Genomic DNA, 27,634 nt, shown 5'->3' on the forward strand with positions numbered 1-27,634 from the left:
GCTGAACATGACGATAGTCTCCTACACCTATCTCCTGCATTAGCTTCTGATACGAAACAGACGGTGAAACTCTAGGTTTGAAAAGCCTGACAGGTCTACGTCACACTGTCACTTAACATTCATGGACTCACCCATCTTTACTCACGACAGGGAAGACTGTTGTTGGTTTAGCGTCCAGGAAATGGTAGAGAACGTCTTGGCTATTAAAAACTAACCGTTAGCATTAGCAACTCCACCACACAGCAGAACTCATGGGCGGCACCAGGCGGTAGCTAGGGGTTGCTAAACAACCCCAAGATTGGGCTAAGCAACTGCTCAGCAACCCCAAATCTTGAACGCACCCCCACCACCACCACCCCACACCTTGCGTGCGCACCGTGCCAACATGCGCTGGCCTGGAGAGTAGCATGACCAAGCTCTGTCTCGCATTTAAGACAGTCTCCCGTTTCGTGTTGAAATCTTCCATAAACTGCGAGGAGAAAGCCGGAGCTGGCATCAAACCAGGAGGCCGTACACGTCAACTTTTCACTCTCTGTCAGGAGGGGTGGGGTGAGGGGGTTGGTTCTTGTATTCATGATAATGTCCGGTTTTTCATCCAGAAGCAGGGATCAAATTCTGATAGAACACCGGGAAAATGGGTCCCAATGTGGTTTGTGTGCATTGTCATGTAACAGTGATAATGAAAGGCAGGATAAAAATGTTCACCTTTTTCTGTACTTCGTTTTGTTGCCCTGGAATTTCATGTTGTAGCCCCCCCCCCCCCCCCCCCCCCCCCCACCCCCCACCCTTCAATAAGCGCCGACAGGGGACAGCAACCCCAAACACTGACCGAGCAACTGTACAGCAACTGCTGGTAAAATTTCCTGGAGCTGCCCATGGCAGAACTCCTCCAGGTTTGTGTTATTTTTGGTGATAAAACATCAGCGTTGCAAGGCAAACAGAGTCAGTCGCAGAGTCATGTTGCTGTTAGCCAATCACAGGCAAGATGTCCAAAGAGTCCAAAACCTGCCGTCTGAAGCTCAAGTGTGATGTTGCAGACTTGGCTCTGGTTTGACGCTCTCCTTTGATGTGAGTTTGTGACAACACCCCCCCCCCCCCCCCCCCCAAACTAGTAAAATAATCTGTTCAATTTCCTAAAAGTAGCAAATATCTGTTAGATTTGTTTGGTATATGAGAATTATTGCCAGTTCTGCCCTATTGGTGGATTTTTTTTTACTCAAAAAACAGAAATTTTGGAACATATTTAAGAATATTTACCTTGTTTTAAATAAAACTAAAACTAAAATTAAATGACTAAAATTAGGCTTTAAAATCGGTTTTTGCAGTGTAAACATCAAAAGAGTTGGAAAGCCCTTCAAGTGTGCATCAGTCTCACTGAGCTTCTTATTCTGTTTGTTTTAAAGTTTGATTTGTTAGAAATAAACTATTTTTACGTTGTTTTGACTTGATGAAAGACAACACGACTGTCTTTCTGACTAATTAGGCCAGCACTACTCAGCTGTACCACTTTCTAATAAAAAAAAAGCGAGTTATCGCAGAAATCATTTTGGACTAAATAAATTTTAAGCTCAGAAGTTAAAACATGTCCTTGTTTATCTTTCTAAATTAATGAGCGCATTCCTAGGTAGAAACTTTGGGAAAAAACTTTGAGAACTGCGTTCTAATTGGATATTTTCCAACAGGAAATGGAGCAGTTAGCCCGTCTGAGCCCGGTTTGCCACCGTAGAAGTCATTAATGCAGGAGGAGACGCTGGAACCGCTGATATACTGAGAAGACTCAGCCAACTAAAGTCAAAGAAATCAGTTACAAAGGCACTGCACATTGATGCTTCACTGACCTAATTTAAATACGTTTGGTTGTTTTCTTTCATTTTTGCTTTGGATGTTTAAGGTAATTTATCAAACTAAAAAAATAGACTGAATTAAAGTGAAACATGGTGAAAGACGAGTGTTAAAACATTTTTACAGAGCTCAGAAGTTATTTCCAGCTTAAAAAGCAACTTTTTAAAATCTGCGTATCTGTTAACATCCCACTCTTCCTTCCTCCTCATCCCCCTCTCCCTTTTTATTTTTAAATCTCTCCTAATCTGTTTCTGTTCTCTAACTTTCCACGTTCCATATTTTCATTTTGTTCTCCGGTTCCCTCTTTTCAGAACTGTGGACACAAAACAAGAATCATGGCAAGAACAGCAAAAGTGTTCCCATCTTCATCCAACTGAGAGTCAACCAGAACCTTCCCACAATCCTCTGCTCTTGCCAAAGGTTTGTTGCCATGGTGATTTTAAAAACTCAGCAGCCTCTAATGATTCAGAAATTAATAATAATAATAAAAAACCTCAGAAGAACTATTTCCTCTCCCCTTTCCTCCTCTTTTGATGTAATTTCTTCTTCATAAAGACGTTTAAGCTCTTTCTCACTTCCTGTCCCTGACTGTGTTCCCATTGATTCCCCTAACAGCCATACTTATGCTAAAGTGTGTATTGTGGTGCTTTACGTCGCTTTTCTCCAGCAAACACACACAATGAACAAAACACACCAAGAACTGCAGCAGGCAGACAAAAATGGTGTCTGTCTCCAAATCCGATTTCACAGCTTGTCTGTTAAACGAGCTGTTTAATTTTCATCCTCTCAGCAGAATGCGGCATGGAGCGTTACAATCAATGGATGTGTGGCTCATTATCTCACACACATGCACAAAAACATTGAAATGGGAAAAATACACACCGACGCACATTCATGCATGAGTGAATGCAAACGCGTGCAGCCTGGCTGCTGCAGATTAGAACTAAAACCCGTGAAGCTAGTCTGAAAGTACCTGCTTCTCCCCACTCGGCCTCCTGTGGGACAGCAGCAGCTCCACTGCGCCCACCACCTCCTTTCTGATGGCGTACAGCAGGGCGTCGCCCGTGTGGATGCCATGGTCCAGCAGGAGCTCCATGATCTCCAGATTCTCATTCTCGATGGCGATGAGTAGCGCGCTGCGGCCCAGTGGGTCCAGACAGTTGACGTCCATGTTGTAGTATACCTCTGCCTCCCGAAGGGCATGCTTGACACCTGCATAGTCACCTGGAGGGAGGAGGGACATGAGAGGGGCTGATGGTGAGCATCTCCAGGAATGTTTCATGGTCCCGTCGTGTCATGATGCATTACTTGTGATTTGATACGTTATAAATTGACAAGATGCATTAGAAGGGATATAACACATTCTGAATACACTAGGATGCAATGTGATACACTCAAAAGTGTTACAAGATAATACAAAGTAATGTGATACAGTAGGAAGGGATACAAGTTATACACTACACTGGAAATAAATGTGGTACTTTTGGAAGTAATTTGAGAAATTAGGAGAATGCAATACAAAACATTAGTAAGTGATGTGACATAAACACATTCATTTGCTTCTGTGTATGAAATGTGTCATTTGAATAAAGCTATACTGCCTTGAAAGTGATACGGTCCATTAAGGTTATGGTGTGCGTTTTCGGTCATTGCAAACAAGCAGGATTTTTGTTTTTAAGCAATACCTTACCAACGGATGGCCATTAGGGTCTAAAGCTCCTGGGAGCGCAATTTTTTAAACAAGTTAAACCTCTGCAAAGGTAAAAAACAAACCCTCATCACACAGTGTACACCAAAGAACTAAAGTAAATGTAGTTTTAAATGAGTACTTCGCCAGATCATTAAACCTCCAGCACAACTAGAACATCAGGCTCAGTTTCTTCACTGGCAACGAGTGAAGAGATAAAGCTATACGACGTTTTGGAATGGTGAAAGCTTTGTAACCAATTTGTCCTCAGGGGCTCCTCACCAATGTAAGATGGTGCTTGTCCATGTAAGGCCCTATAGACCAGAACCAGGATCTTGAAATGAACCCTGAAGTTGACTGGCAGCCAGTGAAGCTGGAGGAGAAGCGGGGTGATGTGGGTGTGTTTGGAGGACTTGGTCAGAAGTCCAGCACAGGCATTCTGAACCACCTGTAGACGGTTCAGGGAGGTTCTGCTCAGACACGTGAAAAGAGAGTTACAGTAGTCTAAGCGTGAGGAGATGAAGGTGTGGAGAACTGTCTCAAGTTCAGAGCGGGACAGAATGGGACTCAGCTTAGCAATGTTCCTGAGATGGAAGAAGGAAGAGCGAACAAGAGAACTGACATGAGAATCCAGGGTGAGAGCTGGGTCAAAGGTCGCGCCAAGATTCCTGACAGAGGGTTTGGTGTGAGAAGCAAGCTGACCAAGAGAGTCTCTGACTTTGGGAACCAGCTTGTTTGGGGCACAAATGAGGATCTCAGTCTTATCTTCATTCAGCTGAAGAAAGCTCCCAGCCATCCAGGTTTTGATAGAGTCTAAGCAGGTGTGTAACAGCTGCAGCTTAGACATCTCATGGGGCTTAAAGGAGATGTACAGCTGGATGTCATCTGCATAAAGATAGTAGGAGATTCCTTTGATGGAGCTCAGGATGTGCTGAAGAGGAAGCAGATAGAGGAGGAAGAGCAGAGGCCCCAGCACAGAACCTTGTGGGACACCATGGGTAAGAGAGGTGGTGGAGGACCTAAACTTGGAGACGGCCACAGAAAAGGAGCGCTCAGAGAGATAAGAGGAGAACCACTCCAGAGCAGATCCTGATAGGCCTACCCAGTCTCTCAGCCTCTCCAGTAGCAGGTGATGGTCAACAGTGTCAAAGGCTGCAGTCAGGTCCAACAGGACCAGAACAGAACAGTCCCCTGCATCACTGAGTCAGAAGGTCATTAGAGATCCTAAGAAGAGCTGTTTCAGTAGAATGAGCTCTACGAAAACCTGACTGGAAGCTATCATAGATGTTATGTTCATCAAGAGCAGCTGTTAGTTGTTTAGCCACAACGTTTTTTAAGATCTTGGAGATGAACAGAAGTTTAGAGATGGGTCTGAAGCTGCTATGGAGTGAGGGGTCAAGACTCGGTTTTTTAAGAAGCGGGTGGATTACAGCATTCTTAAAGTAAGCAGGGACGTGACCAGAGACCAGAGAAGCATTAACTATAGAGAGCACGCTGGGACCGATGGACTCAAAAGCACTTTTAAACAAAGATGAGGGTAAGATGTTGAGGGGGCATGGTCTTCATAGAGTTAACTAGTTTGGTTAACTCAGGCAGAGAAACAGGAGCAAAGCTATCTAGGATGATGGGCCTGGTTGGAGTCGGGAGAGGCGGCAATAAGGCTGAAGGAGAGATGCTAGATCTAACCTTATTGACTTTGTCCACAAAGAAAGACAGAAAGCTCTCACAATAATAAACTATTGAATAAAGTAGCAACAGCTGCTTAATCATATTATGTAATGCATTTCTAAGCAGGACTCCCCCAAGCCCATTGTCCTAATCTTAAGGACACTTAAGGTTTAATAGTATCGGCAATGCAAATAAAGCACTTTTTCCCAAGATGGCAGCCCTAGTAGTCTACTGCTCATTTGTCAGTCCCTGATTGTTTTATGTTTTTGTCTGATCTTATAGTTAATATTTTCTTTCCATTTAGTGAAAACTTTGAAGCAGAAAATATAAGTAACACTCATTATTTTTGGGAGGTTTTTGACTCGTGGAATTTGACAGATGGTCCTGGATTACTTCTGAACCTCAAGCCTTGCTGCAGTGAGTGCGTTTACATGCAGCCAGTAACCCTTTTAAAACCCGAATATTCACAATAACCCGGTTCCGCAGGTCCATGTAAACACAGCCAAAAACCCGGATATGCTCATAACCGGGTTTTTAAAAACCCGGTTACTACACCTGGGGTAACCCTTTTCTAACCCGAATGTTTGGTCGTGTAAACACATATCGGGAAATCCCCATCAAAGCGTGTGTTCTGCGCATGCTCTGTTCGCAAGGAATCTTGGTCTTTTGAGTGGCGAGACGTCTTGTATGCCCCAGAACACCGAAAGTAAACAACAAATTGGGAGCAACATGGCGAGTCGCGGCACAGCACCACACTTTTGGAGTGACGAGGAAACTAAAGAGCAAACAAACGCGGTTGCTATCTCTTCCGTACTGGGAAACAGGTTGTTGTTTTCACGGATACCGGAACAAGAAGAACTGGAAATGACGCATATTGCGTCTTGACGTAGTCCATACGTCCTGACGCTACCCCAACGTCCGCATTTATATCGGGTTACGCAAGTTAGGGGTAACTCTTTCTATTTATGCTTGTAAACGGGTTATTCTGATCAACTCAGAAACCCGAAAACCGACCTTAACTCGATCATAACCCGGATATTGGCTGCATGTAAACGTAGTCAGTGACACTGATGCCTGCAGTCTGAGACAGACGCTGTTTGACCACATTCCTAGAGAACAAAGGCCTGCTGTGTGGAGTGGCTGATCCCATTCTTCTCACAAATTACAGCAACCCACAAACTTCTACCATCTTCAGTGTGGATCCTCCTTGCCTTGACCTGACCTTCCTTTCTCTGTGGCTCCGACCTTGGCTGGCCTGAACAGAGGCTTTCATTTTCGGCTGTGGTTCTGCTGGTTTCTGTCTCGCCCTTCCTGGGATTGTGCTGGTCTCTGCCTGATTTATACAGGTGCTGGCCAGTAAATTAGAATATCATCAAAAGGTTGAAAATATTTCAGTAATTCCATTCAAAACGTGAAACTTGTACATTATATTCATGCAATGCACACAGACCAATGTATTTCCAATGTTCATTACATTTAAATTTGATATTCATAAGTGACAACTAATGAAAACTCCAAATTTGGTATCTCAAAAAATTAGAATATTCTGAAAAGGCTGAATATAGAAGACACCTGCTGCCACTCTAATCAGCTGATTTACTCAAAACACCTGCAAAGGCCTTTAAAAGGTCCCTCAGTCTTGTTTTGAAGGCACCACAATCATGGGGAAGACTTCTGACTTAACAGCTGTCCAAAAGACAATCATTGACACCTTGCACAAGGAGGGCAAGACACAAAAGGTGATTGCTAAAGAAGCTGGCTGTTCGCAGAGCTCTGTGTCCAAGCACATTAACAGACAGGCGAAGGGACGGAAAAAATGTGGTAGAAAAAAGTGTACAAGCTCTAGGGATAACCGCACCCTGCAGAGAATTGTGACGACAAACCCATTCAAAAATGTGGGGGAGATCCACAAAGAGTGGACTGCAGCTGGAGTCAGCGCTTCAAGAACCACCACGAGGAGACTCATGAAAGACATGGGATTCAGGTGTCGCATTCCGTGTGTCAAGCCACTCTTGAACAAGAAACAGCGCAAGAAGCGTCTCGCCTGGGCCAAGGACAAAAAGGACTGGACTGATGCTGAGTGGTCCAAAGTTATGTTTTCTGATGAAAGCAAGTTCTGCATTTCCTTTGGAAATCAAGGACCCAGAGTCTGGAGGAAGAGCGGAGAAGCACAGAATCCACGTTGCATGAGGTCCAGTGTAAAGTTTCCACCGTCAGTGATGGTGTGGGGTGCCATGTCATCTGCCGGTGTTGGCCCACTCTGTTTCCTGAGGTCCAGGGTCAATGCAGCCGTCTACCAGGAAGTTTTAGAGCACTTCATGCTTCCTGCTGCTGACCAACTTTATGGGGATGCAGACTTCACCTTTCAACAGGACTTGGCACCTGCACACAGTGCCAAAACCACCAGCACCTGGTTCAAGGACCATGGTATCCCTGTCCTTGATTGGCCAGCAAACTCGCCTGACCTTAACCCCATAGAAAATCTATGGGGTATTGTGAAGCGGAGGATGCAATACGCTAGACCCAACAATGCAGAGGAGCTGAAGACGACTATCAGAGCAGCCTGGGCTCTCATAACACCTGAGCAGTGCCACAGACTGATCGAGTCCATGCCACGCCGCATTACTGCAGTTATTGAGGCAAAAGGAGCCCCGACTAAGTATTGAGTGCTATACATGCACATTCTTTTCATGTTCATTCTTTTCAGTTGGCCAACATTAGAGAAACAAACATTTTTTCATTGGCCTTTAGAATATTCTAATTTTCTGAGATACCAGATTTGATGTTTTCATTGGTTGTCACCTATAAATATCAAAATTAAACGTAATAAACATCGGAAATACATTGGTCTGTGTGCATTGCATGAATATAATGTACAAGTTTCACGTTTTGAATGGAATTACTGAAATATTTTCAACCTTTTGATGATATTCTAATTTACTGGCCAGCACCTGTATGTTTTTGACAGCCTCAACTGGGCTTCCCATCATTGTCGGACTGGATTGCTAGTCGAGTCAAGTTGGCTTGTGTCTGCTGAGCCCGCTTGAATCCTGGCTCGTCTATGGCTTCCACTTCATTAGCCCTGATGCAGTCACAAAGCGTGGTTCTGCTTTGACTTTCTGGCCGGTGTCGGTACAAGATCTGCTCGGGGTCCGTCGACTGCCGATGACGTCAAAGTAGTTGATTGGCTGAACATGAATCTTATGGAATTACGTAATCAAGTTACGTTGGTCCAGGCAAATTTTTCTGTTGGAAAGATGGACAACTTTTACAAAGAAATCCATCATTACCTCTTTGAAAAATACACTTTTAGCATAGAGCTGCATGTATATTAGGGCTGAACAATTAACTGCATGTGCAATTAAATTGCCATGTGACAAAAGGAGATTTTCTAACCGCAAAGACTGCAATTTGGCAGCGAGTGGTTAGCGCAATGCTAATATACGTGGAAAAACCCATAGGAATACTAATGCTAATATCACCGATTACATTCTTACAAATTATGAATTAGAAACGTGCCAAATGATTACATTTGGAGTCTAATAGAAAGTAAAACTACCATCAATCAAATAAGTACAGACAGGAATTTTAGTAAAGCCAGAAAACTTTTAACTCCAGAGTTTTGGCTAGCAGCTACGAGCGTAACTGAACTACTCATGGACAAGACATCAAAAACTCTAACCACAAAATACTTCAATAAACGGGACACACTTCTTTCCTGCAAATACAATTTCACAGGTGTTGCTAATACCTATGATCTTTCAAGGGATGTGCTCAAAGAGGAGTTCAACATTATGAATACTATATAGAGTTTTATTTTACAAATACAATTATAAACACAAACTTACGTCTTAAGAAACATTATTTTAATAACAAAACTGCTAAATTCTTTCCAACAGTATTGATGTGTAGTGTATTTTGTCCAAGTGGGTTTGCCGTACTTTGACGTCATCGGCAGTCGAAGGGCCCCGAGCCAATCTTGCACCCGAACAGATCCTGTACCGACACCAGGCCTGATTTTCACCACTTGGGGTTCGGACTGAGTGCCTTATCTTTTTGTCAAGTAGATGCTAATTGCAACACCTCCTCGGGACAGAGCCTTCAACACCTTCCTGTGACCTGGATGAATTGCTGAACTGCTCACAAGCATTATTCTGCAGAGTTGATTTTTTATAAAATAGGAGATTAAGATCATTTGGCTGGAGAGGACGTTCAGCCTGAATCAAATTTCATCACAAAATGACCCTTACTGGATCATACTCCTGAACCTAGCATGGGCCTGCTGCTCCTCCCAGAATCTGGCCTTCACCACCTTCCTGGAACCTGATTTCTGTGCATTTATTTCTCAGAAACATTATTCTGCTGTCCTTGTGCTTTGCAAAAAGAAGGTTATAATGTTTTTCATAGCCTCATTGTTTTTTCTGGTTGTTTTGGACTTGGGACCCTGTGTGCAACTGTTTTTAATCTCAATGGAACCTTCCTGGCTAAATAAAGTGTAAATAAATAAATAAATAAACAAACAAATAAATGAATAAATAAATTAATTAATTAAGGAACCCTTTGTTTATTAATGCTTAAAAATACACTGAGTAATGTTAATAAAGGGACCCATATTGTAATTGTTACCAGTTATTTTATTACATTTGAAGGTAGAATCTGCTGTACAAAACTTTATTAGCAATTAGTAAATTCATCTGTGAACACTGTTGGGCCTTTTTCAAAAAATGAGTTCATCTTGCAAGACTAAAGAACAGTGGTATTAGCAGGGCCTGCTTTCCACTTCTACATAAGTACGTGATGGCTGTTCTGTAAATTGCTAAGGAACAGAACTTCTATTAATACACATCTGTGCTTTTGTATGTAATTCAAATGAAAACTATATGCAATCGGTCTTTCTGTGGGTTTGTTTCTCTCTGCATGGGAAAAACCAGAACTTATGCAAGCACTGGGTTTGAGTCATTACAATTATTTCCAGAGACGATTGATGTCGTATTTGCAGCAGAAACTAGAGGGTGGCATAAGGACTCACAAGTAAAACCATCATGATTAAGTAATAATTAACTAAAACTTCATCGAAGTAAACATTTGTACTGTTTGTCGATTCCGTTCAGTATTTTTCATTTTCAGTAGTATTTGCAGGAATTGTTTTGTGGCAGTGTGAGCATCCTGTCACAGTGCCCCGATTGATCATGCGCCCTGGCTACTTGGTCAAGTGGACGTCCCTTTTGCTGACTGGTTAGTGCACGTGACTCTCACCCAGGAGTCTGGGGATCGAATCCCGCACGGGCACTCGTTTCTCCACCTTGCCACAGTTTCATAAGGCATGTATCCGTCTGAACTTACGTATAAAAACAAAGCAAAATACAAATATCTTAACTTCTCCACCTAATGCGTGCAGGTAATCTTTACCTGCAGATGTTGCATCAATGACAATGTGGCGATCTGTCTATAAATATTTACTGTGCTCCATAAAAATAATAATTTCTGTGTTGGATCTGTCCTAAGTGGAGCTTATTCCCCTGTTGAGAACATTGGACATGTTGACAGACTGATGATGTAGCAGAGACGACACCTGTGGACAGCTGCAATTGGACCAGCTCGGCCCTCAGCATCGTTTAACCGCTGACTGGATGAGCAGAGTGCAGGTGTGGAGGGAACAAATGGCCTCCCGCATTTGAAGTAAACAGATGGCTGGAGACAGCAAAGTGTGTGTGTGTGTGTGTGTGTGTGTGTGTGTGTGTGTGTGTGTGTGTGTGTGTGTGTGTGTGTGTGTGTGTGTGTGTGTGTGTGTGTGTGTGTGTGTGTGTGTGTGCGCACACACCTTTCTCTACAGCTGTGAGGTAGGCCCGCTCCTCTGCAGACAGTTCCACCTCAGCTCGAACAATCTGAAGTGGAATGCGGTCACGGTATGGTGAATAGGTCGCCTAAAGTAGAAACGACAGCTGTGTCATTGCTGAAGAACTCAGGGAGGCACCACAAGTTTGTGATTTTCTGAATCTAAGCAGGTTTATGATGCTACACCAGCAACACTAGCTGCATTAGCTGCTCAAGCTACACTAGCTGCTCAAGCTACACTAGCTGCATTAGCTGCTCAAGCTACATTAGCTGCATTAGCTGCTCAAGCTATACTAGCTGCACTAGCTGCTCAAGCACTAGCTGCATTAGATGCTCAAGCTACTTTAGCGGCATTAGCTGCTCAAGCTACACTGGCTGCACTAGCTGCTCAAGCTGCACTAGCTGCACTAGTTGTACTAGCTGCTCAAGCTACACTAGCTGCATTAGCTGCTCAAGCTACACTAGCTGCTCAAGCTACACTAGTTGCATTTGCTGCTCAAGCGACATTAGCTGCTCAAGCTACACTAGCTGCATTAGCTGCTCAAGCTACACTAGCTGCATTTGCTGCTCAAGCTACATTAGCTGCACTAGCTACACTAGCTGCACTAGCTGCTCAAGCTACACTAGCTGCATTAGCTGCTCAAGCTACACTAGCTGCCCAAGCTACAGAAGCTGCACTAGTTGTACTAGCTGCTCAAGCTACACTAGCTGCATTAGCTGCACTAGCTACACTAGCTGCTCAAGCTACACTAGCTACACCATTTGCACTAGCTACACTAACACACACTTTGTTAGATTGTAGCATTCTTCTGACCTAAGTGTGATTTAAAAAAGACACGATTGCAGTGATGGAATAAGTGCAATTTACCTGTGTCTTTACTTCAGGGCTACTTTTTACTTTTACACAATTACATTTTAATACAATTATTTGTACTTTCTACTCCACTAAACTTTCCAAAAATTTTCTAAAGTAAAAGTACTTTAATTTGTGTTTTCTGTCTGACAGACACAGGCAGCACACTCCCTTGTCTGGCCGGACTGCAGTTCTAAAGTTAGTAGCTGCGAGTAGGCTACTAACAGTTAAGCCTGGTTTATGCTTCTCCGTCAGCTCCGCAAGGGACAGACACACACGGATTGACGGAAACGTTTTGCTCTTTTACTTCTCCGTCTCCTGGAGAGTGACAGACACACACGGATTGACAGAAGCTTTTTGCTCTTTTACTTCTCCGTCTCCTGGAGAGTGTTGCAAAGCAATTACCTGACAGGACCACAGAGGGCGTAGCGCTGTTCTGTGGTATCCTGTCATGTATCGGTCAAAGATAGTGTGTTTATATTGTGTTTTTTGTGTATATAAGAGACTTTTAACATGGACATATTTGTCTCTCATTCTCCCACCGCTTCATGCACTCCCCACCTCTAAACCCACGTTTCCTGTCATTTCCGTCCACAAATAAAACATTTGCTGCGCATCTTTTCACTCCTCCAGTCACGGGAGAATTAAACGTTCATATTTTTAGTTTTTTCGCGAGGTATTCTTCAAGCTTCTCCGTGTCTGCCACTAGTTATCCTCGGCTCTCTTTGCAATGGCGGCGCTGTAAACAACAGCGGCATCCTGACCAATCACAAGCTTGCGTAATCCGTCTCGTTCGACGGATGTTTAAAAAAGTGGGCTCGACTCCGTACGTACTTGCGTGCCTGCCGGAGCCCTACGCAAGGACGGATAATGGTTTTGCGTGTCTCCGCACTGACGCAGACGGAGAAGCATAAATCAGGCTTTAGTTGAATACTTTTACTGTTGTATATGGTGTCTTGTCTTATTTAATTTTTTTTTATTTGCTGGGATTAGTTAAGTCTTATCGTACTTTTCTACCTTTAAGTACACTGGAAAACGCATACTTTAATACTTTTACTTAATTCAAAAATTCCTTAGGGTACTTCCACCTTTTCTGAAGTAATTTATTTCACCCTTTATCTGTATTTTTACCTAAGTAACAAAACGATCAAGTACTTCTTCCACCACTGCATAAGTGACACTTTTGACCAATATCAACACTTTTACAGGTACATGGTGACAGCAGAAACAGGACTGCAGTAGGCTGAGGCATCCTCTCCCTAAGCTAAGATTGGTCCTAATGACACTATCTGTAAAGAGGAAATACAGTTACAAAGAACTATCTGGACATGTGCACCAGTTATAGCTTTTAAATATAAGAAAAATCGAATTACATCAATATAGCAAACATCTGTGTTTCCATGTGATAATTACAGGAAGTGTTACAGGAGGGCTTACAGTTAAAAACATCAAACCTCATTTTAAAAACATTCTCAGTAGCTGGGAGCAGTTTTACAGCTGTGAGTTTTGGATTGAGGGGAACAATTAGCACACAGGGATTTACGGTTAGCTGCCAACTGCAGCCTATCCAGCTCACCTTCTTGTAGTACAGCTGTGTCATGGGATTCATCTGGGCAGTCTGGAGACAAAAATAAAGAGAGACAACAGGACATTAATACACCAGCATCTTAAAGGTGGACTTGAGACATAATGGTTGCGATACAAAAAACTATTAAAGCCAGTAAATAAAAAATATATACACCATCCTGCACATACAGTGGGATGTGAAAGTTTGGGCAGCGTTGTTAATCTTCATGATTTTCCCGTATAAATCACTGGTTGTGACAGTAAAAAATTACAGTTAACTAAATCATATAGGAGAGACACACACTGATATTTGAGAAGTGAAACAAAGTTTATAGGATTTGCAGAAAGTGTTCAATAATTGTTTAAACAAAATTAGGCGGGTACATTTGGGCACTGTTGTCATTGTTTTGGTTCCAACTCTTTTAGAACTAACTACTGGAACTCAAAATTTGCTTGGTAAGCTCAGTGACCCTTGACCTCCATACACAGGTGACCCTAGTTATGAGAATGAGAGTATTTAAGGGACCAGTTATAAGATTCCCTCATCTTTTAATATTATCTGAAGAGCAGAAACATGGGAGTCTCACAACAACTCACATGACCTGACAACAGATTGTTCACCATCATGGTTCAGGGGAAGGATACAGAAAGCTTTCTCAGAGATTTCAGCTTCTGTTTCCACAGTTAGGAACATTTTAAGGAAATGGAAGACCACAGGCACAGTTCAAGTTAAAGACTTCTTTCCACTGGGGCCATCAGCAGCACGTTACCGCAGCAGCACGTCTTGCTCGCGTAAGCTGCTGCTTGGCCCTTCCCACCAGAGACGCGAAGCAGCAGGGGAGCAGCTGTCACCGACAGAGCACGAAGTCACACGAGTGACTTTGTCAGTAAACACAACAACAAGCAGGAGAAAACTACAACATGGCTCCAAAAGGTTTGTGTTTTATGTTCTGTCCGTTTTATAATCGCCAATACGGACCTGAAAAACAAAGGAGACCGCTAGCTAGGTGATAACTTCTCACGGGGCCGCACAGTTAGTGACTTTTTTTAAAGTAAAGTAACCGGAAGGCAGTACGTTTCTTTATTCTGAAAATCTCGGGAGCTTCGTGCCGTTTCCGCGTCCAATTTCCTGTCTTTCCATCCCCAAAAATGTCGAACTTGACCCGTTTCAGAGGCGTCGCACGTAGAAAATAGAACCGGCGCGTAAGGGCCGCAACATGCTGCTCTGAGACGCGGCCGACTCGCGCTGCTGACGGCTGCTGACGGCTCCGGTGGAAAGAAGGGGTAAGGCTCCAAGTGGCAGAGCAAGAAAAATCTCAGGTAAACAGAAACAGAATGGTGACAAGAGTCGGAGTCAACCCACAGATCAGCACCAAAGACCTACAACATCATCTTGCTGCAGATGGAGTCACTGTGCATCGTTCAACTATTCAGTGCACTTTACACAAGGAGATGCTGCACGTGGGACTAATTGAGAGGAAGCTTTTTCCTCCACCCACAGCAGTAACAGAGCCGCTTGAGGTATGCTAAAGCACATTTGGACAAGCCAACTTCATGCTGGAATAAGGTGCTGTGGACTGATGAATCTAAAACTGAGTTATTTGGGTATAACATTGGGTGTTATGCATGGAGGAAAAACAGCTGCTACCTACAGTAAAACACGGTGGTGGTTCTATCATGGTGTGGGGTGTGTGACCAGTGCAGGGACTGGGAATCTTGTTAAAGTTGAGAGACACATGGATTCAACTCAGTATCAGCAGATCCTGGAGACCAATGTCCAGGAATCAGTGACAAAGCTGAAGCTGCACCAGGGCTTGATCTTTCAACAAGACAACAACCCTAAACACTAATCAACATCTACGAAGGCATTCACGCAGTGGAACAATTTCAACATTCTGGAATGTTCACCTCAGTCGCCAGACCTGAATATTATTGGAAATCTGTGGTGAGTTAGAGAGAGCAGTCCATGCTCAGAAAACATCAAACAGAATGAACTAGAGATGCTTTGTAAAGAAGAATGGCCCAGAATACCTTCAACCAGAATCCAGACTCTCATTGGAAGCTACAGGAAAAGTTTAGAGGCTGTTATTCATGCAAAAGGAGGATTTACTAAATATTGAGTTAGTTTATTTATTTATTTTTTTTTGTGGTGGCCAGATTTTTGCACCCGTGTTACAACCCCGACATGTTTTGTTAAAATGTGAAGGAAGGGGTAACATAAAAATATTACAATGGATTTAAAATGGGTTTAACTGCCATAAAATGTTTTAATAACAAGCGAGCAAACAGATGGAGAGCATTATTTAAATAATGCCTAACAAAACTTCTCAAAAAGGTTAACTATAATGACAAATTAATTCAAACAACTGGTCAAAACTTTAAGTGTTACCAAAACTGAAGGTGTTTTAAAACAACAAAGTAGATACAAGTTTTAAAACCAAAACAGAGTCAACCAAGTTGACATCAACCAAAGATCCCTATGGATCACTCAGTCTTACCCTTTAAAACTCATTAACTCAGAGTTAAAACTTTAGAAGTTAAAACTCATCAATTCAAAGGGGTTTAAACCAAACTCTGATGCCTGGAGGACAGCAGAACCCCTGCACTGCTCCCAGACTGCTGAAGGCACAGCCTTTTTATCCCAGGTGTGGGTCGTCAGGGGGATTCAGCTCAGCTGTGCTTCTCAGCAGCCTGGAATAGAGCCCTGCACGGGCCTAAAATCTGAGCCCGTGTCCGGCCCGGCCCGAGGGGGTGGAGCCCCAGCCCGACCCGGCCCAAAAAGGTTTTCAGGATTCTCTGGCCCGGCCCGACCCGAGCCCGAATTTTTTTTAACCAACTAAATGAAAACAAAGTGCGTCAATCCTGACCAATGTGTTAAAAGACGCGCAGGATCCGATCAATTTGTCTTTCCCTCGTTTACCGTCACGGAGCTGACGGCGCTCTGGCTCTGGTGTTAATCAAGTTAAATTTTATCTCTTTCCAACAATTTTCACAAGAAAACAAAACAGTTAAAAGCAGGGCTTGTGTTGACCGGATAGTTCCCGTATTTGACCGTTTATTTTGACGGAGAAAGAATAGAAAGAATTATCCTGACGCATGCAGACGAACTGACATTTTATTCGTTACACACATCGCAGATGTAGCTAAATCACCCAAGAAAAGATTCCCATCTGAACATCTGAGCTGCTCAGCGCATATGTGCACAGCGAGCTGAAGTTGTGGAGATTGGCTTGGAGCGCGTCGCAGAACCAGAGCGCATTCGAGAACGTTCCTCCCACTGAAGCGAGTGTTTTCCAAACCCTGTCTCTCAGAGAGACTTGTCACTTAGAAAATGTTCCCTGATGATGAAACTTTGGCTGAATAGTGCTTGTTCCTGTCTCCAATGTGGCGACACATCCATGAGCCGTCTGAGGAGAATCCCAGAATCTCTTCAGCTCAGAAAGCGCCTATGATTACGCACAAGCGTGACGCGTCAACCCGGTCTCACAGTAAGATGGGGTTGGACCTGTTCAGGTTTACGCAGACAATCTTTACATAGAATTGACTTACAGATATAAAATTAATTCAGTAAAATATAAAGCATTTTATTTAAATATCCATTCATTATTTTACAAGCACAGAGAGCCGCATCAGATGGATGGAAGAGCCGCGGGTTGTGACATATTTTCTCCAGGACCAGAGAGGACGCAAACTCAATACATCTCTTTTATTGTGAGGTAATAATTTCTCCGAGTTTTGCGGTTGCGGGCGGGAGTAGACATGCACGCTGCGGGTGCGGGCGGGAGTGTAACACACACGTTGCGGTTGCAGGCGGTAATGGTCAGAAATTCAGCGGGAGCGGGCAGGAGCGGGATGAAGAAAACAGTCCCGCGCAGGGCTCTACTGCTGCGTTTGTGTTTCAATTTTTTTATGAATTCGATTAAAAATAAAGGTACCCGGCCCGGCCCATGTCCGAGCTGATTACACAGTTGTTGGCCCGAAGCCCGGCCTGAGGGCCGTCGGGCCGGGCCGACCCGAGGGCCTAGGGCTTCAGTGCAGGGCTCTAGCCTGGAAGAGAGGAGGAGGAGGGGCGGTGTCAGAAAGATCACTGGGGCTGGGTCATCCTGGCTCCTGCATCCAAACGGCCAGGCTGGTGCCCATAACAACCTGTCTAATATTGTTTAAACAATATTGCACGTTTTCTATAAATCCTAGAAACTTGGTTTAACTTCTCAAATATCAGTGTGTGTGTGTTTGTGTCTCCTTTGTGATGTGTTTAACTGAATTCTTTGTTAACAATCAATCAAATCAATCAATCAATCAAAGCTTTATTTATAAAGCGCCTTCCGCAACCCTGTCAGGAAGCCCAAAGTGCTGAACATTGTACAGTTGTATGTAAATATATTGAATAAATCAACAATAAAAGAAATTCAAATTACAAAATACAAATTACAAAATACAAAATGGAAATTACAAGATAGATGAAACATTCTGGTAAAGGACAAATGTGTGAAACACATTTGGATTGAGTGGATGGATCGAGTGTCTTCTTCGTCTTCGTCTTCGTCTTCCTCCGCTGGATCGAGTGTACCAATGAAAACTGTGGAATGGATTCAACATAATAGAGGGCCAAAATCAAACATGTTCTGGAAACGCCAAGCGGAGGAGGTGTGTTTTTAGGTGATTCTTAAAGACTGGCAGAGAAGGGGACAGCCTAACTGAGGGTGGCAACTGGTTCCAGAGTAACGGTGCTAGGACTGAGAAAGCCCGGTCCCCACGGGTACGACACCTAGACCGAGGGACAGCGAGCAGGCCTTGGTCAGAGGAGCGCAGAGCACGTGATGGGGAATGTTTGTTCAGGAGAGTGGCCAGATAGGGGGGACCACCACCCTGGAAGAAATGATAAACAAAGACGAGGAGTCTGAAATGTGAGCGATAGCAAATCGGAAGCCAGTGCAGAGAGGCCAGAACCGGACTGATGTGGTCCCGTTTCCTGGTCCCAGTCAGGAACCTGGCAGCGCTGTTCTGCACAACCTGTAGGCGACGCAGTGTTGACTGACACAACCCTGCATATAGAGAGTTGCAGTAGTCAAGCCGAGAAATTACAAAGGCATGCAGTACCCGCTCCAGGTGGGCTCTCGACAGCATATGCTTGATTTTAGCAAGGCGTCTCAGGTGACAGAAACTGGACCGGATCACAGAATTGATGTGAGCATCAAATTTAAGTCCTACATCAAGTTTCACCCCCAAACTGGTAACAACTGGTTTTGAGTACGGAGAAAGAGGGCCAAGATCAGCATAACGATCCACATTCCTGTTGTTGGGGTGAAAAACAATGAGCTCTGTCTTTCCCTCATTCAGATGTAGATAGTTGGACATTAGCCAAGACTTCACCTCATTAACACAGGAGACAAAGGACTGAATAGAGTGACCTTTCTCCTGACACAATGGAGAGTAAATCTGGCAATCGTCAGCACACAGATGGAATGATATGCCATGTTTACGAAAGATTGACCCCAGAGGTAGCAGATAAATGGCAAACAAAAGAGGACCAAGGATCGACCCCTGCGGGACCCCCCAGCGGAGCCCCTCCCAAGAAGAAAAAACATCACCCAGTTTAACACAGAATGTCCTGTTTTGGAGATACGATCTAAACCAATCCAGAGCTGACCCTTTGATCCCAACCCATCGTTCCAAGCGATCGAGTAGAATCGCGTGGTCAACTGTGTCGAAGGCTGCTGTCAGGTCAAACAACAAAAGCAGCACAGATGTACCCTGATCTAGTGATAGGTAGATGTCATTTAGGACCCTCAGTAGAGCAGACTCTGTGCTATGGCCAGACCTGAACCCTAATTGGAAAACCTCAAACAGATCAGAGTCAGCTAAATGTGAGACCAGCTGCTGATAAACAACTTTCTCAAGCAGTTTTGATGTAAAGGGCAGGGTAGAGATAGGCCTGTAATTTTCTATCACAGAGACATCAGCACCAGGTTTCTTCAGGGTCGGCCGAATAACTGCTGCTTTCAAAGCAGCTGGGACAACACCTGTGCTGAGGCTCCCATTGATAATCTGACCAAGTGAAGGGCCAAGGCACGGAAAGGCAGCCTTCCAGAGACGAGGCGGCAGAACGTCAAGTGGAGAGCCAGATGGCTTCTGTCTCGCAACTAGCTTACTCAGCTCAGAGTATGAAACTGTATTGAGGGAGCTCAGGGTGGGTGGTGATGGATGAACTGGAACAGGGTCAACAGAGTTACCAGAAATGACTGCTCCAATGCCCGACACTTTATCAACAAAGAATTTGTGAAAAGCTTCAGAGTTTCCAGCAGCTGTAGGAGACATGGAGCTAGGCTCCTGATACACCAGAACTGAGTTTAGCGTTTTGTAGAGAATCTTAGGATTATTGGAGTTTGTCTCAATGATGTCTGCAAAATAGGCCGTTCTGGCAGCCCTCACTGCATCCTGATAAGCAACCAGAGATGCTCTGAACAACTCACGCGAGACCTGTAGGCCATCCTTTTTCCACTTTCTCTCAGAGGATCTACACGCCCGCCTGCAAGCCCGTGTGACATCAGAGAGCCATGGCTCCCTCCTAGGTCGAGACTTGCACAGTTTGAGAGGGGCAACCACGTCCAGGACCTGATTACAAAGTACATCAAAGTGTTGTGAATAGTGATCAACGTTAGATGGATCTGGATTAAAGGTCTCTAACCTTACAGACATACAGTCCACAAACTTTGAAATAGTTTCTGCATCCAGGGCTCTGAACCTAGTAGCTGGAGCTTCACACACAGGGACAGGACATGGCAACGTAACATCACAGAGTATTGGAGAGTGGTCAGAGAACACAGGAGGCAAAGTCACAAGGTTCATGACGGGTAGACCATAAGAGATAACCAGGTCCAGGATGTGACCCCTGGCATGAGTTGGGGATGATACCCATTGAGTTAGATTGAATGAATCTAGCAAATTAAAAAAACCTTTAGCAAGCACATTGTCAGGACAGCAGATATGGATGTTAAAATCACCAAAAAATAGGACATAGTCATATTTTAGGATGCAGTCTGCCACAAGATCACAGAAATCATTAAGGAAGTTAGAGTCCGTCTTTGGAGGGCGATAAATCAGCACGACGAGCAGGCGGGGGGAGATGCACAGTTCAAATAAGCACAGTTCAAAGGAAGAAAATGACATGGTGGGTGTAAGCTGTTTACAAGGAAAGCTGGATTTAAAAACAACAACCAGCCCTCCACCTCTGCCCCGTGGTCTGGGGGTATTAAAACACGAGCAGCCAGGTGGTATGAGCTCGAGTAGGGCACTTGTGTCACCAAACGGGATCCAGGACTCACAGATGCAGAGAAAACCCAGGTCATGCTGAATAAAAAAGTCACGAAGAATAAAAGTTTTGTTCAGCACAGACCTGGCATTGACCAAACCAAACCGGGGCTGCAGCACCAAGATCGCGCACGGACCCAGTCCCCTCTAACTCTGTGCCCGTAACAGAGCGCAGATTCTCCCAGCAAACCCCAGTCTGGCGAGTTCTTCGAGCCGATCGGCCGTGGCGCGGTGCCGGTTCACCCTCAGAGCCGGCCGAGTTCCCTGAGCAGGGCGCCGAGTAATCCAGGAGACATCTCGGAACCATCGGGTCAGAAGCTGGGCCGGATCGGGCCAGCCGCTTGTTCAGGGATCCAGGCCGACGTCTCACGCGCCGGCTACCTCTCTTTCCTCGTCTTCTCCGATGCTTCCTTCTCGAGCTGGGGCGGACAGAGGGCCGACACATCACGACTTGGGGGGAGAGAGCACGCGGGCAGTCCAACCAGCAGCATCGTCCGTGAGGTTCATAGCTCGCACAGCCCGGTTCCCAGCGCGCGCTGCCGGCTACATCAACAGAAGGACGAAGCCACAGCAGCGCAGCTCGATCATATGTCAGCAGAGGATCCACACCATTCAAAAAAGGGATCAGCGACAAGAAAAGTGCATAAAAGCCAATAAAACGCCAATAAAAACCAATAAAAAGCAAGGTATCAGTGCGTAAAGAGGGCGAGCAGCTCGCAGCGTGACCGTGCGCAAGCGCCATCACTCCCCCAACAATTGCACTGTAACCCCGAATAAGTTCACTGAACTAAAAATTTTGAGGAAACTGATTACCTAATAATTTTTAAGTTAACTTATTTAAAAACTAAGTTTACCATAACTTAAAAAATATGACCTGAATAAAATCAAAGCATTTAACTACCTCCAACCTATGACTTAGTACTTAAGCAACATACAAAGTTTAATTTCATTAAACTTGCATATTTTATTTTAGTAGAACTTTATTACATGTTTTTACTAACTTAATAATTATAACTTATATGAACTCTAAATGGACCTAATAAACCCTAACCCAAATAAGTTGAATTTACTTAACCCTTTGATGCATGAATTATAAAATCTTCAACCATGATTTTTTTAACATTTTTTTTCATTCATCTTTAGGTGTGAATGAAACAAATTTCAATAAATAATTTTTGTAAAATTTTATAATTTACTAATAATTTATTACATGTCCACCTCAGTGGACAGCGTGCATTCTGAACATGAAATATCTTGGCTTGGCTTACTGAAGTCCAAATGGAGGGGCTCAAATGCAATAAAGTCTTCAACTGCTGTGCTTAATAGCAAAAACAAATAAATAACAATTTTGAGTACCTGTCCACTGTAGTGACCATTATGCATCAAAGGGTTAAAAGTGACAATGTGACAGGCTGGTGAAGGCAGTAACTAACACCAGATCATGACTCACACACCTAGATGCCAACAGCCAATGAAAGTGGAACACTCAAAGTCAAGTCAAGAGCATCTGGTGTGAACAACCACAGTATTAATAACAATGGGACAGCACAGCCAACCTCCTCAGTTATGGTGCCAACGTGATACAAAAATCAACACCACATCTGCAACACTGAACAAAATAATAACTGAGAACAACAATACTCCACAATAAACATGCATAAACACCCGAAAATAGAGCAAAATAACTGAAAACATGACTATCCACAATGCACCTCCCCCACCAGCTGTTTATTGTTCCTGAAATCCAACAAAATTGCTAGTTTGTGGTTGTTTTTCTTGTAAATCCACAAATATTTAAAATAATATACAAGCCTGTTTATCAGACACACTTTAGCGTTGATGTAAAGATGAATGGAATAACATAGAAACATAAAATGATAAATCAATCATTTTTTTGGTTAATGACACTCATTAAAGTTAAGTTGTCTTTATTGATTAATTTAAGTTATGTTTACTTTAAAATAAATGGTTCAGATTAATTAAAATGTTTGAGTTCTATGTACTTAAAACAATGAAAAGGTTGAACAAGCTCAACACATTTGATTTCTAAAAACATTTTTTTTAAATTATGAGTTTAATCTACTCAATATTTTTGATTATTTTGGGTTTACAGTGAACAGGAAAATCAGGAAGGTTAACACGGCTGCCCAAACGTTCACATCCCACTGTAAATGGTCAGGTGCTGACTTGACTCTTTAAATGTTTTAACTTAAGACTTATTCATGTTTCCGGTACGAGCGTCAGACTGAGTGTTTCCACTTCCATTCAGACCACAGATGAGCCTCATTATTATCTTGTTTCCACACGTAATCCTCCTAAAGCACAGCTCTTAGTAAATGTTCAGCTCTTCATATTTACACATTTGTCAGTGCTGGTTTCTGTTTGAGTCTTTTTCCCACTGACGCCATAATTACTCGCGTCTGTTTGTTTTTCACAGCAGCCATTCAGGACGGATGATGCAGGTTTACATTTCGCAGCACAGTGTGGCATTGCTTTCTCTTCAGTTTCACTGCTTATAGAGGGGAGAATAAAGCAACAGACAGATAAATGAAACAATCTGCTTGTTTCTCAGGGATAGAGACCTAATAAAGAGGCTGCAGGTTTCCCAGGATGGAAAGAAGAACAGAGAGAGTGGAGAAGGGATGAGAAAAAAATAGTGGAAAAGAGTGTGTTGTACATCTGATTATCATTAGTCACACACACATTACACACGGGGCCAGCTGCGGTCTGCACAGGTGCTGTTTCCAGCTGTTCTCTCAGCGGCGTGCACGCCCAGAGACGTCGTTTAAAGCATGATATCCGTTTGTTCTGATTCTAACAGAGTTGGATCCAGAGAACCAAAACACGCTTTTTTTTTATTATTAATCCTTTTATTGCTCCTCGTTGATCATTTTTATGTCTTTCTGTAGCCAAGGAAATCATTCTTGGAAGAGATGAAATAAATTTTCCCCTGGTTAGCCGAGCTTTGTCAGAGCCTTGACGCAGTGCGCGGCGGTTCTGATGACCCTCCTGGAGAATCTAACGTCTAATTAGGAATAAGCAGGAATGACCTTTATTTGTCCCCCAGTGGAAGAATTCACATTAGTGCAACAGCAAAGGTTCCAATCAGAGCCTCTTCTTAGAGAATGATTCATGCAGGCTCTGCTGAACTCTGTAGTAGAAACACCCATGTTGTTTCTATTTAAATATATCTTATTTTTCTCAGACTCACCCAATTATATTTTAATGTCAGAGCATAAATAATCATTTTTTAATCATATTGGCCACATTCCTAACTGAAAATGGACAGAATTTACAAAACCAGACAGAAAACCACCAAATCTCCAACTTATATTAGCAATGCACAGCTGTAAAAAATATCTTTTGTAGTTTTTAACAGTTTACGTGTAAATTTCATGCATGATTATTGTGTAGAACATTTTCTGAACAGCCTCAATTCAGAGAAAATGGGTCGTTATTCCTCAGGAATGCTGAGCTGATGCTGTCATTTTAAAGCAGCTCCAATCCATAAACTTCCCTCCAGTTCATGCAAATGTTATTTTATGAGCCTTTACACTAATAAAATGCTACAATACACATATATTGTGACAAAAATATCAATGATAAATCTATTAGTAATGATGTTTTTACTGGATTTGACTCTGGTTGCACTGAACGAGCTAGATGTTATCACTTTGATATTAATGCTTATGAATACAACAGATCGACTGTATCATGTAAAACTGATGGAACTATTGCTGTTTAAAGGTGGCAGACTGGCTACTGTTTGGAAAACATAAACCATAATATTAATGACAAGCAGAGACGGGTCAGGCTACATCCTGGATGGGACATGGTTTAAATGATTGCAGCTCAAATTTCAGCTGCAGAATCAAAATAAACCAAATCCCACAGATGATGAGAGGAGTACTAACGCCTCGGATTCGGGTTCAGATGCTGTCCGACACTGAAAAGTGAATCTGTTACTGAAGCTGTGATGCTGATCTGAATCTAAACAAGGAAGAGAGAAAACGCTGACAGAGCACGGTCCAATGTCTGTGCACGCTCCGGTGATTGATCTGGAAAATTATGAATCAGAGACAGAAAACAGAAACATGCTTTTAGATTCCTAAAGGCACAATTTGTAAGAACAGCATCCTGTGGTAGGTAACAGCAGTCCATTTTCCCAAGCAACACAATCAACTTTCATGGCTGTTGCCAGTTATGAATCAGCACCAGAAGATTCTAGATGACAAGCACGCAGTAAGTTGATAAGTAGATAAATACTTTGTCTTTTCTGATGTTAGCACTCTAACATTTTACGGTAGGGACCACTTACTACACTTATTACGGTAGATAGTCATTTACAGGAGGTGATGTTTGTGGTCTTCCTGTTAGCTTCCTGCTATAGTTCTGATCGTCTCATTAAAGGAAGTGAAACACCAAGATTATTCATTCACATCATCATTATTTACTTCACACATACATTTCACTGTACTATCCAGTTGTTAGTAATTGGAAAAAGTAGCTTGAGAAAAGTATCTTTCATTGTTGGCTTTGTTAGCTCAACATTAGCTTCTAGCCTGCTTCACCTATAGAGTAAAACAAAAAGAGGCCTTCTTAGGGGTACAAGAAATAACTTCTGGGTCACTCCTGTTTACTGGGTTTGTTAAACAACTCGGGAGCTTTTTGCCTGCCAGTGTTGGATTTCAGATGCCTGCGCTGCTACGTTAGCTCGCTGCCGAGTGCAAACAGTGACTACGCCTCTGAAGGACAAGGAGAAAACCTGATCAACCCCCAGCCGGCTGAGGAAGGTAACCTCCCTTCCAACATGATTGAGATATCAGGCTGCTTTGTGATTTTTAACTGTAGACTTCTTTCAAATGTATCCATCCATCCATCCATCCATCCATCCATCCATCCATCCATTTTTGGCCAATAATCCGGGGTCGGGTTGCGGGGGCAGTAGCCTAAGCAGGGAGGCGCAGGCTTCCCTCTCCCTGACAACGTGGTCCAGCTCCTCTGGGGGACTCCTAAGGTGTTCCCTGGGCAGTGGAGAGAAATAGTCCCTCCAGCATCTCCTGGGTCTTCCTTTAGGTCTTCTCCTGGTTGGACGTGCATGGAAAACGTCACCAAATTTAACCTTTTTAAAAAAGAACTGCTTGTTTTGTAGTTCAGACGACTTTTTCTGTTTCTTATCTAAGTATCTTGAAACGAGTCACGATTAAATCTGTTTTACTCTTAAATATTTACACTTAATAAAGTCAAAGTTAATGGATGTTAGATTTTCCAAGCAGAGTTGCTTGAAGTTTAAAGACAGAAAAAACTGCATCAAAAACAGACAAAAACTTGTTCTGATTTGGCCATCACTCCCACTAGCCATTAGCTTATCAGTCCTTTAGGATGTAAACTCCACTTAACTGAACAGAGGTTGTTCACATGTGAATATGTCAAACCCTTACTCAGGAACACATTTCAACATGGCTGAAAGATCTAATTAAAGTAAACAAGCAAACAAACAGATAAAACATCAAAACAGCAGATATTTTATCTTGATCTGATTTCTATTGAATTTTTCTTTAAAGAGCAAGTCAACCCTACTAGAATCTTACTCCACTTCCACTTCCTGTTTGAAAAATGAAACAAAAGCTGTTTCCTGGCAGATCGAGAGGGTGGCGCCAATAACAAATACACACACACACACTGGCTCACAACCACATGGTGACATCATAGTGCACCAGCGAACATCATAATGTACCGCTTAGCCAATAGCAATTGCAGATTTAAATTCAAATGCAGTGCAGAGTTTTTAGCTGAAGATGGCGCAACACTGACAGTTTTAGGCAGAATATTTAAATTCTAAGCTGCCATAAAGTGCCAAATTATTGAGTGTCTACAGCACGATCAGACAGTAATTAATATTGTTTATCAGCAAAAAAAGTTGATTTGGGGGTGACTTGCTCTTTAAATAAGTTCAATATTTTCTTGCAATTGGAACATTTCAGTTGCTGACGTTTTTCCAGAAATGTTGTTGATTTTAGATTTTAAGAAAAATATTTTCAAAATAAAAGCATCAATATTAATAGCAATTTTAATATTTTGAAACACTGGTTGGAACAAGTCCAAAACTGAAAGTCTAAAATCAAGTCACTGATGTTGGTCTAAGCCATAAGAAGGTTAGGTGAGGTCCAATTCCAACCAACAACTGTCACAGGTTTTCTAACACCAACATCTAAACTCCTCAGAGGCTGCAGACACAGGCGTACACCCACACTGCTGCTACACACTTGTAGCTCTTCATTCTGTCAGGTTCAAGCACAGCTCGCCTCTTTGAAGTGGAGTGACAAATCACAGCTGAGGAGACACATCCTGAATCCCAAATCTGATCGCAAAGGAACACCACCACCACCACCACCACCAAAGTGTCCATGCTGTCTGTCAGGTTATCTGCAGAGACAGAGGACGGGCAGCTCGCGTGTTTAAAAATCAGAGATGTATTCATCAGAGGATCCAGTTTGTAAAGAGAGAAAAGAAAATGTCTCCGCTGTCAGAACCTCCTTTATCAACAGCTGACAGACAAATTGTTGCCTCCAGTTACGACGCCATCAAGTGCACTAAAAGAGACCGACTTCAGAGTGGAGAAAGACAGCTTTCATTCTGCTTTGAAGTATGATTGTTAGAACAACAGTCTAACACCTGTAAGGAGCCCGCAGCTGCTCTGCTTCAGGTGTGTGTGTGTGTGTGTGTGCGGGGGGGGGGGGGGGGGGTGTTGTTTGTATTTAAACAGCAGTCATGGTGATTAAACTGAAGGAGGCTGACCTGAGCATCCTCTCTCTCTCTCTGTGTGTTTACCGATTTTATTCATCTGCACCAAATTAGCTCACAGCTAGGGT

The 27,634-nt window shown here is 43.1% G+C and overlaps 1 protein-coding gene across 2 annotated transcripts in view; it reads right to left on the bottom strand.

Annotated features, from left to right (window-relative positions):
• Positions 1–27,634, bottom strand: part of trpc5a (transient receptor potential cation channel, subfamily C, member 5a) — a 206,315-nt gene that overhangs the window by 96,963 nt on the left and 81,718 nt on the right. For both annotated transcript variants that reach the window (XM_015946058.3, XM_015946059.3), the window contains exons 2-4: positions 13,462–13,503; positions 11,019–11,121; positions 2,816–3,066 (exon numbers count right to left, since the gene is read on the bottom strand). In XM_015946058.3, coding sequence (XP_015801544.1) covers positions 2,816–3,066; positions 11,019–11,121; positions 13,462–13,494 — 387 coding nt within the window. In that variant the 5' untranslated portion in view covers positions 13,495–13,503. The remainder of the gene's footprint in view (positions 1–2,815; positions 3,067–11,018; positions 11,122–13,461; positions 13,504–27,634) is intronic.

This window comes from Nothobranchius furzeri, chromosome 2 (assembly GCF_043380555.1).
Source record: "Nothobranchius furzeri strain GRZ-AD chromosome 2, NfurGRZ-RIMD1, whole genome shotgun sequence".
Classification (NCBI taxonomy): domain Eukaryota; kingdom Metazoa; phylum Chordata; class Actinopteri; order Cyprinodontiformes; family Nothobranchiidae; genus Nothobranchius; species Nothobranchius furzeri.